At 38.1% G+C, this 12349-nt stretch overlaps 1 protein-coding gene across 3 annotated transcripts in view; it reads left to right on the plus strand.

The window, feature by feature from the left end:
* Nucleotides 1-12349, plus strand: part of ELAVL2 (ELAV like RNA binding protein 2) — a 250598-nt gene that overhangs the window by 125500 nt on the left and 112749 nt on the right. For 2 of the 3 annotated variants that reach the window (XM_022551630.2, XM_089913123.1), the window contains exons 6-7: nt 1869-8514; nt 10675-10740. In XM_022551630.2, coding sequence (XP_022407338.1) covers nt 1869-2196 — 328 coding nt within the window. In that variant the 3' untranslated portion in view covers nt 2197-8514; nt 10675-10740. Of the gene's footprint in view, nt 1-1868; nt 10741-12349 lie in introns of those variants that run through there. The other variant, XM_089913122.1, reaches the window with a different exon arrangement.

Raw genomic sequence — 12349 nt, forward strand, 5'->3', positions numbered from 1 at the left:
GAATAGGAACCTGTGAAGATTCTTTGTCCAGTTCTGAAAGACCAGAAGGAGGCGTCTTGAGGCTTTTATGAAACTAGGAGGAGTTGCTTTCTCATGTGTGCTCTAGCCTCACTTGAGGCCACAGGTTAGACAATAAGGTTGAAACATTTTTCAAACTTAACTGTTCATGGCTGTTAAAGAAAAAAATGTTCTCCTGACCCAGGGTCTTACTTGGAGAGTGTTGAACATTGTGGCAGTTGAGGTATTCAGTTATGCCTACCTCCTCTAAACACACGTCATTGATTGGTACTCATTGCACAAATGTGGAACATCGGAATGGTCTCTTTGAAACTGATAAAGCAAGAAGAATCAAGTGCTTAAAAACATCAATTTAATTTTTGAAACAGGAAAAGGGTAGAGAGTTTTAAAGAGTACCCACCCACCGCCATCTACTTCGTAAAAAAAAAAAATTGTTAAGAGAAGCTTACTTAAGTTTGTTTCTATCTACCTGCTTCTTACACCCTGAGTAGTGGGACTATACTCCTTGTAGGACAATCAAAATAAGCGTCAGACTGGGGTCTGAAGTCCTTGCTTTGTTGCTCAGTGAGTCTGTCGTCTTAGGTTCTGTGGACCTCAGCTGAATACATTGAGCAATGGGAGGTTTGGCTGAGGTTGTCTATAAGGTTCTTTTTACCTATAATAACACCACTTTGATTTTAAGAAATGAAAGTCCTTTGTATTTGGGGGGTTGAAGGGAAATTTATGGAATTCTGTGTAAACTGCAGAATTTGAATATTGATGCCACCATTTCCTAACTCTTTGGCCTTGAGCAAGTCCCTTAATCTGAGTGCCTTATGATACTCAGGAACTAATAGCTCTGAAAACTAAAAATAATATAAGGACATGTAGGTGCATGTGGAGTGCTTAGAACTTGCCTGCAAAAGGTGAGAACCCAAATGTTAAGTATTCCAGAGCCTCCACATTTCCTCTTGAAAGGGTTTCCTCAGATGACCACCAGTGATTTCCCTGACCCTTGTAGAGATAAACTATATCCATTGGAAGAGCTACTGTTTTATGGCAGTGGGTACCATCCTCTCAGAAATGTAAGAAGACCCACTGTTTTGAGACTTCACATACAATTAATATATAAAAATCCCCTTGGAAGATGGCAGTAACGAGCCCAGCTTTCTTGGACATCAAGGGGAAAAATTAAAAACTGAAGTTTGCTAAATGTGTGTTTTGCAGGTTGGACAATCTGCTCAATATGGCTTATGGAGTAAAGAGGTAATGATAGAGGTTCATGATAATCATAATCCCTTCCCATAATTGACTAGTTTCTTTGATTTGGGGAGTGACACCCTTCATAAGTTTGTGTTGGGTTTTCTTTTGCATGTACAGCCTAATGAAAAGCTGTTTTTGAAGCACGGTTGACTCAAGGAATATTATTATACCACTGGATGCCACCTGGCCTTTAAAAGCCCCATTATTTGTTTTCTCTTGCATTGCGACGTTATAGCATGTTTCTGTCTGTGTTGGTCCTTCTTGCCCCCAGTCCTGCTTAAGTTCATGAAGCCAGTTCCAAATTTATTTCTTTGCTATTGTGAGTAATATTTTTCAATACAGCATATGTGGCCATTTCATAACTTATTAATACCATGATATTATAGCATGCCACTGCAAGCCACACACCGACTTTGGTTGAAACCTCAAATAGTTGTATGTATCTGTTGTGGGGAGGGGAGTTACCGAAACTCTTGGGATGGGAAAGGGGAAAGAATTAAGTCCATTGCTGTAACCAACCTCTGTTTCTATTTGTGCGTGTGTGTGCGTGTGCGTGTGTGTGTGTGTGTGTGCATGTGTGTGTGTGTTTCTCCTATTTTGTTTAGTAGGTTTTCTCCAATGACCATTGATGGAATGACCAGTTTGGCTGGAATTAATATCCCTGGGCACCCAGGAACAGGGTGGTGTATTTTTGTGTACAACCTGGCTCCTGACGCAGATGAGAGTATCCTGTGGCAAATGTTTGGGCCTTTTGGAGCTGTCACCAACGTGAAGGTCATCCGTGACTTTAACACCAATAAATGCAAAGGTTTTGGATTTGTGACTATGACAAACTATGATGAGGCTGCCATGGCGATAGCTAGCCTCAATGGATACCGTCTGGGAGACAGAGTACTGCAGGTCTCCTTTAAGACAAACAAAACGCACAAAGCCTAATGAGCTCTTGTCCTCAGTCCATTTATATATGAAAACTATACAACAAAGGCAAGTTAAGAGAAACTTTATACATTAGTAAATGTCTTTGTAAGTCAGTGTTGAGATGGGATAAAACGACTACTTAGCATCCTAAGAAATATGTGAGATTTTTTATTGCTAGTATTTGAATTAAAACTTCTTAAATATCTTTTATGTTTGAATATGGACAAGAGGTACAGGGTTTTTACCTGTCACATTGCATTCTATTGCCTTCTTTGAAGAAGGTGGACCTTTTAAAGTGTTTCAGCTAAGGGAAGACATTTCTTTTCTTTTTACATAACTGCCTTGAACCTGTGAGTAAATATTGAGGCTTTGTGTTGTAATTCTTTAGTTGGTTGTGTCTTTCCCCCCCCCCCTTTTTTTTCTTTTTCTGATTAGCTTTGTGTTTGGTTTACATTTAAAGCATTGCTGTTATGTCTGAGAAAAGTATTTTGAAGTTTACATTTTTATTTATGAAGTTAAAAACAGTATTTATTTTGTAATTATGATTTGGGTTGGGGAAGGGGGGCTACATTATAAACGCTTATTGTAAGAATACTGGAGAACTTTTCGTAAAGCAGTACCTTGCCAAAGAGATAAGAGCCTCTTTGATGTGGGTTTAAAAAAAGCATCTATTTTTATAAAAAAGAAAATTTGGAGAAACTTTTTACTGGTCCTGGAACAAATATTTTGACTTGAATACTTTGAGAAATCTCTTCATATGACACCTAGTGAGCTTTTAAAATTTACCAGGAAATTTGCAGTGGTTGGAAAATTTAGAAAGATTTATGATGTAGAAAATACTTTTGAGATCTTTGTATGAAAGGAATAGAATCAATGGGGGAAACACTGCTGGTTTCGTTTTTGTAATCACCAGTGGAGCGTCTGATCATCCTGGTTATTATGTGATAGGTGGCTCACATTGATTTGTGATTTTGAAACAAAAAAAATTTACAAAAGAATATATAAGAGCAGGCAAGAAGTTTAAATTACCACGAGATGGGGGAAAAAAAAATCTGTTCTTCCTAAAGAAATCCCTTCAGATAGAGCTCATGGTGTTTAGTGATGTACTTGCAGTATTGTTTGAAGAATTGTTTTGTCTTAAGGAAAAAAGATGTTGCACATGATTTGTACTGCAGCAGATCGGCAAAAGTGATCTGAGTTGGATATATTTGAAGGTATTTTGAAAGTTATGTTCAAGGCTAACACCTGAGCTTTGTGTAATGTAAATAAGACCTTGTGTTATGAACCTTTCAGCTAATTTGATTTTTTTTTTTCTTACATGCCAAGTGATGTTCAGGTTTTGAATGTTTTTGTATCAGTTTTTTCCTTTGTAAATGGCATTAACATTGTTACTTGAGGTCTTGCTTAATCACTTTTGTTGTCCTGAGGACTTGAATTTACAGTGCATCAGATTTGTTGCTAATTTTGTCTGTAGATAGTCTAGCTTCAGCTGTTTATGGTGATGCTACATTTTCGTTTATAAATATGTTTGTGGTAAAAAAAAATGAGTATAACCATAGGTTTTGAACAAATTTCCTTACATTTTTCATACAAAAGTCATAAATATCTGTATGCTATTGAAATTTAACTTTGTATGATGCTTAAACCACTATTTGGGGAAATAATAAAATAAGTCTTTACCATGTATGAAAGAAATTTTAAAAAATACAAAATATTTTCTGATTAGCATCTAGCTTATAATAAATTTTCAAAAAAGCTGAAGGCAAAAATGCCTTCATCAGGATGCACTGAGAACTATATAGTTACGTCCTGCTTTTTGTATAAACTGAGATGCTCACATGCTTCCCCTTAGAACAGGCAATGTGCTATGCATAACATAGTTGTACATTATCTTTGCAGTTGCGTTGAGTTTTATTTTTATTATTTAAAATTGTAGTTATAAAAATTTTCAGTATAGTACAGTACATATACTGTGAGGCGCGTGCTAAAGTGAATAAGCGAGTTTTCATGCTGACCCACTCAATGCTATTCAGAAATCAATTGGCTTAGCACTTTCTCATATCCTTAGGTGCATTTAGATTGTCAGAGTTAACCTGCATTTAAAAAAAAACAAAAAAACTAAAAAACAAAATACATGTATATACTTAAAAAAAATAAGGTTTCCCTCACGGGAAAACAGCAGCTACATGCTTCTTTCCTATACTACTGTAGCAAACCAAGGCATTGATGAGAGGGCATGCAAATTGTGCTTCACTTTACAGTGTTTATCAGAGCACTTAATAAAATGTAAGGCTGGTATTTATTTGAAGTTGTACAGTATGACTTAATTCACATCTGTTGGAATAGAAAATATATTCTGTTGAGTATTTAAGAGGCTGTACATGTTTTCTTTTGTGTTTGGATTCTTTGTACTTTTTCATGTTCAGTACATCAATAAACAAAGTTGAAGGGAAAGAACAGTGTGGTGAGTAGGTCTTTATACATTTTTTGGGGCTCCTGTGCTCAGTCTAATAAACTTGCTCTTTTGAGTTAAGAGGTTCCCTCAGAGCTTTAGTTGAAAGCAGTGTTACGTAAAGTATTCCAAAAGGCATGTTAATTGAAGTAGAATGTGCAAAAAAATTTTTTTGAATGACACTTTCTGATAAGTTGGCTTTCAAACATTAACTTGATGGGTAATTTTTATAGGGATACGTGCTTTCATTGGCTAGTTGTACAGTTTGGGTAATTGGATGATGACATCATTCTATACCTCTGATTGAATAACCATTAACTTTTTTTTTTTTTAAACAAATGGAAATTGTCCTCACACATTTACTTGAGCTAAAGGAAAACCAAATAGAAGGAAGGTAACTTACTCTGCTGCCACTGGCAAGATTTAATTCACCCATAGAATCAACTGTTGTTGAGTGTAACTTTTGTTGCCAATGCCAGATTATCAAGAGACTCCTCTAAAATCAGAAACTCAGTTTCTATTAGGTTAGGGTTGATGTATGTAGTAACACGTGTACAAATCATGAACTCTGCCAACGCTGTGTTTCACATATATATTCCGCCCTGGTAAGCATCCTTAGCAGATCTGTGGAGATAGGAAAATATTTCTTGCTCATCTTTTATACAAAGGTTCTACTTCTGTAGAACTTAAGAAAACTTGATACGATAATGAAGTGCTTTTTTTCTTTTTTCTTTTTAAACAAAGTATACTAAATGGCTTCTTTTAATTTGATTGTGTCTGTCAGCTTTTTTGGTAAAAAGCCATTCTAAAAGTAATTGTCCTGAATTCACAGTTTAGTAGTCAAGAGCTCAGCTGAGTGACAAGACAATTTTTTTTCTTCCAACATGCAATTAATCTCAAATCTCCATGCTCCCTTTTTTATTACAGGAATTCAATACTCTAATTTTGTGATTTTGGAACATCCTCCCCTCACCTCTCTCCTCTTGTATGCTTATCAGTATTTTGACTGGTTTGCATGTCAGCAGTTCTTTTATATTTGAGCAGATAAGGGGAAAATTCTCAGTAAAGGTTTGTGACACTGTTGGTGTGCTTGAGGAAAAAAGTTTTTTTCCTCAGAATTCCTTCTCACCTTATGCTTGCAAATCATCCAGGTTATCACAATTCAGTGTTAGATTAGCCAGTATAAATTTTGAATCTTAACATCATTTTACATTATTATAATCTGATGTGAGGAAAGGTGTTAGCAATTTAACCTTAATGTTTTTTTAAAAATAAACAGATTGCAAGTGTCCTAGCCTTATTTTATGTGATGATCAAAAAAATGTAGTGGAAACTTGTAATTTCCCACTCAAAGGGGTACCTAGAAATAAGAAAATGCATATACTTTAGTAAGAAGTATGTTGACATTTTAATATACTTCTAGAACAGTATGTGTATACCTTGTTGGTAGAAAATACAAAAAAAAAAAAAAAGGCAGTGGTTTTGATCCTTTATGCCTGTACTACCATATTGGATCCTCAAACAGTGGAAGAGAACAAAAGTATTGCTAGAATTATAACAGAATTGATTATTATTTGAAGAGCATTTATAGCCTCAGTTATTTCAGCAAGTGGTTCATTTTTTTCTCTACTGTTGTTTGTCTTCTTTCTCTGAAAATTTTCAAGAGTGGGCTCAATTCCCTTCAGGTTGGAAGGACTAAAACATCTACACATTAATACAGGTAGCCTGTTGACATGGGGTTACTGAAATGAACCTTTCCAGTGTTCTGGTTCATAGAAATAAACAGAAGTATTTTTTGGTTATTCAGCACAGGTTTATTGGTTATCTATGCTGTGTCCTGGGTCTGTAAAAATGAGCAAGATGTGGCTCTTACCTTCTTGGAAACTGTTACTTAGAAGTGAGAACAGACAAGCCACCCTGCCATGCCACCTGGAAGCAGGTGTCCAGCTAACTTGCTGTAGTTGTTACAAACCCCTTTACAACTCATAAGCGTGAACCTGCTCTGTTCTTCTTATAGATTCTGCTTTTCCTTTCTTGGATTGATTATTAGCTCATTTGTTACTAATTTTTTTTTTTTTTTTCTTCTGACCGCGCCCCTCGGGCATGTGGGATCTTAGTTCCCCTGACCAGGGATTGAACCCGCGCCCCCTCCAGTGGAAGCGTGGAGTCTTAACCTCTGGACTGCCAGGGAAGTCCCTCATTTGTGTAATTTTCAATGCGGCATCAGTATCATTTAGTTTGGTCAATCTTGAGATGCTCTCCTGTTCATTAAGTTGTCCGTATCCTTTCTGAAGCAAAATAAACGTTATTATACACAATAAAGACATTGCCTGTGTGAATAGTTAGGTTGATGGAGGAATTGGCTGGATGGTCTTGCTCTCTCTAAACATATAATATACAGAGTGACAACTTGCAAAGCACTCATGGTAAAATATCCTGAATATTAAAAGTATGCTGACTAGCTTTATTCTTTGAATGAAAACATGTCAAAATCTTAGGGTCTCACACTCATTATTAATACTACGTTTAGCTTAAAAAACTAAAGATGTAGATTAAGATGTAATAGATACTAACCCCCAGAAATACTCATGGATGTTACATTTTCGAATACCTTAGAGCAGTCAAGCATGAACCCGTTTGGAAGTCATATGCCTCTCTGTCCTTAACATAGCCTGTCTTATTCTCCAGAAGATTTGTCCGCATCCACAAGTAACTATACAATACAAAGAAAGACAAGAATGCTATGAACAGAGTACATTAAAAAGAAAAGGAAGATGGGAGTGACTCATACATGTCTGCGTGTGTGTGTGCGTATCGGCTGAGGATAGTTAGTGGGGTGGGAATGGGCAGCCACACAAAAGTGGTAGCAGTTGAGCTGTATCACTAAGGGTAGGTGGGATTTAAAAGAGATTGGGGGAGGGAATCCACGAAGAGAACACTGATCAAAGACATGTAGGGAAGCTTCTGTCTACTTGTAACAGTTTCTGGGCTATTAAGTCATATTCAGTACAGACCTCTGAGCTCATTAAACATTTTTGTGTTCATGACTAGTTAAATCTCAGATTAGTCAGAAAATTGAGTCCATAATGAAATACAAAGTATCTAAACATTGAAATTTTGTTCTTGTTACCTTGCCCATTTCTATTGTAACACTAGAAATACTTGCTATGATAGATTATATGTGATTTTTGGAGTTGCAGAGAACTTGCTGGTAAGGACATTGACTTCTTTTAAAAGAAGTCATTGGTATTTGGAGCATGTTGTTCAGTGTATGCAAAAAGACCAAATGAAACTAGATCTCTCTAGTAAGAGAATAGTGGATCAATCTCTTTCTCACAATGTATACTTCTCAAACTCAATAATTTAAGATGATAAAGTGATCCTTCTTTAGTGGTTATGCTATTTCTAGTGCCATGGTACCTGGTTCTTAAATGTTGGATTTACATTTCATACTTTTCTTACCTATCACTCAGGTAACACCTGCATGGAAGGTGAGGGGAAAATTATAAAATTGAAATATTTCTCAGATATTTCCAAGATGAGGTTTTAGTTTGACAGCTTTTTACCTTTCTGTTGTTGTTTGGGAAGCTCAGTTAATATCCATACCTTGCATTTCAGTGAAGAACCGCAGAAAGGCAGCCCATTTAAATAGCCCTTCAGGGGAAGGCGTGTGTTTGTTTGTCCTGAAGGGCCCTTTGACCTACAGATTGTCTATAGCCCAGTGCTATCTCTAACTCTGATTTTTATTGTGCACTCCTTCCGAGAATTCTCCTTGTCCAGTTTTGGAAGCAGCCAACCCTACTGTGGACCTCCTTGCAGATGTGAAGAAACTGGCAGCCATCTTCAGGGTGACCCACCCTGTGGAATGAAGCACAGCTGTCGAGGTAGCTTTGTTCTCTGGATTGGGCTGGATTGTGACAAAGGTGTGGCAGCTGCGGTGAGGATGGGGGGAGGGAGGCTACAATGCACAAATGCAGGTGGTCAGACATCCAGAAGATGCACAGCTTTTAGTTCTCAGACCCGGAAGTACCATGTTGAGCACCGTGTTGAAAGTAAACCCTTATATGTTTACAGGCATGTTCTAGGTCTTTTCCTTTATCAAAACGTAGCTTTTGTGAAGTTGCAAGTAGTAATAATTACAAGAAATAATGCAGATTCTCACACCAAAAAATCCCTGAATACTTATCCAAGAGGATAAGTAGCTATTGCTGTATATGTGGAAGCAGAAATTGCAGTTGTTACCGTATTACTTAAATGTTTAGCAGAATTTCATCTCTTGAGAATGGTTGCTGCTGTGTGTTCTCCATTTGAACTCAAGTATATATTGAGAGGATTCTGCTTTTCAGGAATTACTCTTTAAGAAGTACCTGCTTTGCACCCGTACATCACGTAAGGAAAGCCTCTTTGCTTCTTCAAGTAAATTGCTCCTCATGTTTTCTGTCTTAGGATTAAATGGCCTGAGTACCAAATGATAAGGCAGACATTCTGTGTTTCCTAAGTGAAGGGTGGTGAGAACTTCTTAGAAGTTTATCTGAAACTTATCCTAATACAGATGATTTGTATTTTGGTGTGATGGTAGTATTAAGTTGTGCTTCTCAAACTTCTTCATGTTCTTGGCTCCAGTCCTGAGGAGATCAATATCTCTACACACCCATAATCCTTCTGTGATAAGGCAGCATGCCATGGCACACAGGTTGGGAAGCTCTCTTTTGAATACATTATTTTTTAAAAACTTCCCTTCTGTTAACTCTTTCATTAAATGTATATTAAGCATCTACTCTATACCAGTTGCTTTGCTGTTTCGGGGCTGAAGATTTAATTTGTGTCTATTTTCGCTCTGGTTTTGAGCTGGAAGACACCTCAGGCATCTTTTAGCACCTTAATTCTTCAGATTTGAGTCAGGCCCAGAGAAGTTAAGGTTCTCCAAGGTTCTTTTGCTAACACGAGACCTGGCACTTGAACCCAGTTCTCCTAACTCTTGGAACTCTGCCCTTTGCTATCATTCAAGTACCAGAACACACACTGAATTAACTTTCATAAACTGTGTCCTTTTGTGGGATGAGATTTCTTGATTCCTGCAGGATATGTAGGGTATCTAGAAATTGAATATAGGTAAGTGCATGTAGTATTTTATTGTGGTACACTCAGTATAATTTACATCCTTGTGGATAAGTTTAAGCAGTAAAAATATGGTCACTGTAGGAAATTTATACAGTACAAAAAGTAACAAGTCAAAAATTACTCAATCCTTTCCTGAAAAAGATACCTTTTTTCCTCTGACACTTTTTTTTTTTTTTTTCCCGGTACGCGGGCCTCTCACTGCTGTGGCCTCTCCCATTGCGGAGCACAGGCTCTGGACGCGCAGGCTCAGTGGCCATGGCTCACGGGCCCAGCCGCTCCGCGGCATGTGGGATCATCCCAGACTGGGGCACGAACCCGTGTCCCCTGCATCGGCAGGCAGACTCTCAACCACTGCGCCACCAGGGAAGCCCCCTCTGACACTTTTTTGCTTGAAGCTGTGATTATATATCTCACCTTCTTCATAAAGATTTTAAACATTCAAATTTGTTTTTTTCTTGATAAAGCTGTTTTCCTTCCTTTTGATTTTGTTCATGAGTGTATGGAGAAATTTTTTAACAGACGTAAAATAATGCGTTTTGATTTTGGTTTAAGATAAGGCACATGAAAGCTGTTATCTAGTTTTGTTTGTATTGATTGCTGCTCACATGTCAGGGAGGTATAGAAATCAGGAATTCTGCATGGTTTCCCATTACAACTCCATTCCTCCAGGTTTTAATAAAGACTGAAGACCAATTGAAGTATAGAAACTGCGGCAATATCTCCAAGTCTCAGTGTGGGGATGTGCCTAAATGCCTATTTGCCACTGTCTAAGGTGGGCAGTTTGGTTGCAGACTTCAGCTAAGCATCAGGGGCCTGAATGGGAAGGGAGAAGTGTGAAGCTACTTCTTCTCCGTCTGGACAGGGGACACGCAGATACCCTACCATACTGATGAGTCAACTGCTTCTATCCTTTCTTTCCTTAGAAAAAGGAAATGCTCCCTTCCTGAATAGGGGCTCTGAGGAGAGGAGGACGATGAACCCAAGTGTGGGTGAGTAAATTTTCCTCTTTCCATGGGTCTCTGATTGCCGTGATCTTCTTTCCAGCGAGGGTCTGCGTAAATACTGGCTCCTTATTGCATGTTCTGGGAGAAAAAGCTGATGGTAGGAGAGCACTTGTAAAAGGATGGAGGAGACTGAAAGACGCTCGTTAGAGTGCACCTGGATGCTGCTGTGACATCACAGGCGGACCATAAACGGCTCTCCAGAAAATACGACAGTCTTTTTTCACCCCTTTCTTAACAATGAGACGTAGATTGGGCTTGTTCTCTATTCAAGCATCCTTATGAGTAAATGTCTATTTTTACAGTAGAGCTGCACTTTAAAAATAGCTCCAATCAGTGCGACTCTTTTCCCCCATATGTTAAAAAGTTATGAGTTAAAATAAATTTTAACTCAGATTGCTTAAATTCTTCCAGACACAAGGCACTTTCCTTTTTTTCTTTTTTGGGTGGGGAGGAAGGGGACAGGGGAGGATTAAATACAAAATAAGGACTTTTCTTTCTGGGCCTCCTCAACCCTGTGTTTGTTCTTCGAGACATTTTATTTTTACCGGTAGCAAGGCCTTTAAACCAAGATTTGAGATTTTTGACTGTTAAAAAATTCATTAATATTTGGCGGGTTACAGTCTTCTTCCTGGAGTGATTGTTTATTTTTGTTGCTGAGAGCAATTAGCTAGAACAGTCACAGTTGCAGCTGTTAGATACTCTAAGCTCCAGCGGAGATCACAAAAGGCTTTCTGCACATTTAGAGTCTGTATTTGGATTGTTTTTAATGGGTGATTCTTCTGGAGTCACTGTGTTAGCAAATTCAGTTGGGTGATCCCGAGCCAAGTCGAATGTACAATGGGATCCTGAGCCTGCTGTGTTGATCAGAGTCACCTAAACCACTAGCTTTGTAGAAGCCAGGGTGGCAGTGGCTGCTGTGTGTGGAAAGAACCTGTCCCATTCCTTTTCTCTGTATCTTTACCATGCAAACCTGGGTATGGCTTGTCCCCAAACACTATGCCCAAAACACTGCATTTTCTCAGGGATTTGTCCTTGGGTGTTTACTCCTTGTTTTGTTGCTCTTAACTTGCTAAGGCTTTTGTGGGATAATCTGCCTGTGCAAATGTGAGAAGGAGATTCATGGGCACAATCTGGTGCCCAGTGACTTACATCTTTAGGAAAGACTGGCTTCTTAGAAAATCTTGGCTCCAGTTGAATGCCTGACACTTCAGAAACAGCAACTCAAATGAAAGGATTGTTTCACTATTTTTATAGTGTCTGTACTTTCGCCTTCGAACATAGTTTTGATAGAAAAGTATTTATGTGTGTACATATTTAATAGTCATACTGCTTTAGGGTTCACAGTATGCTTTTCTAATTTGAATATCACAGTGACCTGTGAGGCAGGGAATTCTGTGTTGTCCCTATTTTGCGGAAGAGTAAATAGTCTCACAGTTGGTGGATAGCCAACCACCTGCTTGGTTTTCTGTACTGCGGCCATTTACTTTGTGTAAATAAGAAATACATGTTTTGTATATTTCACTGCTAGCGTATTGAGCGAAAGCAGGTGGATGGACTTAGCTTTATTTTAAAGGCTGCCAGAGATTGCTCTAAT

The sequence above is a fragment of the Delphinapterus leucas genome, chromosome 6 (genome assembly GCF_059928025.1).
Source record: "Delphinapterus leucas isolate spDelLeu-1000000601 "Yukka" chromosome 6, BTC_Dleu_Yukka2, whole genome shotgun sequence".
Classification (NCBI taxonomy): domain Eukaryota; kingdom Metazoa; phylum Chordata; class Mammalia; order Artiodactyla; family Monodontidae; genus Delphinapterus; species Delphinapterus leucas.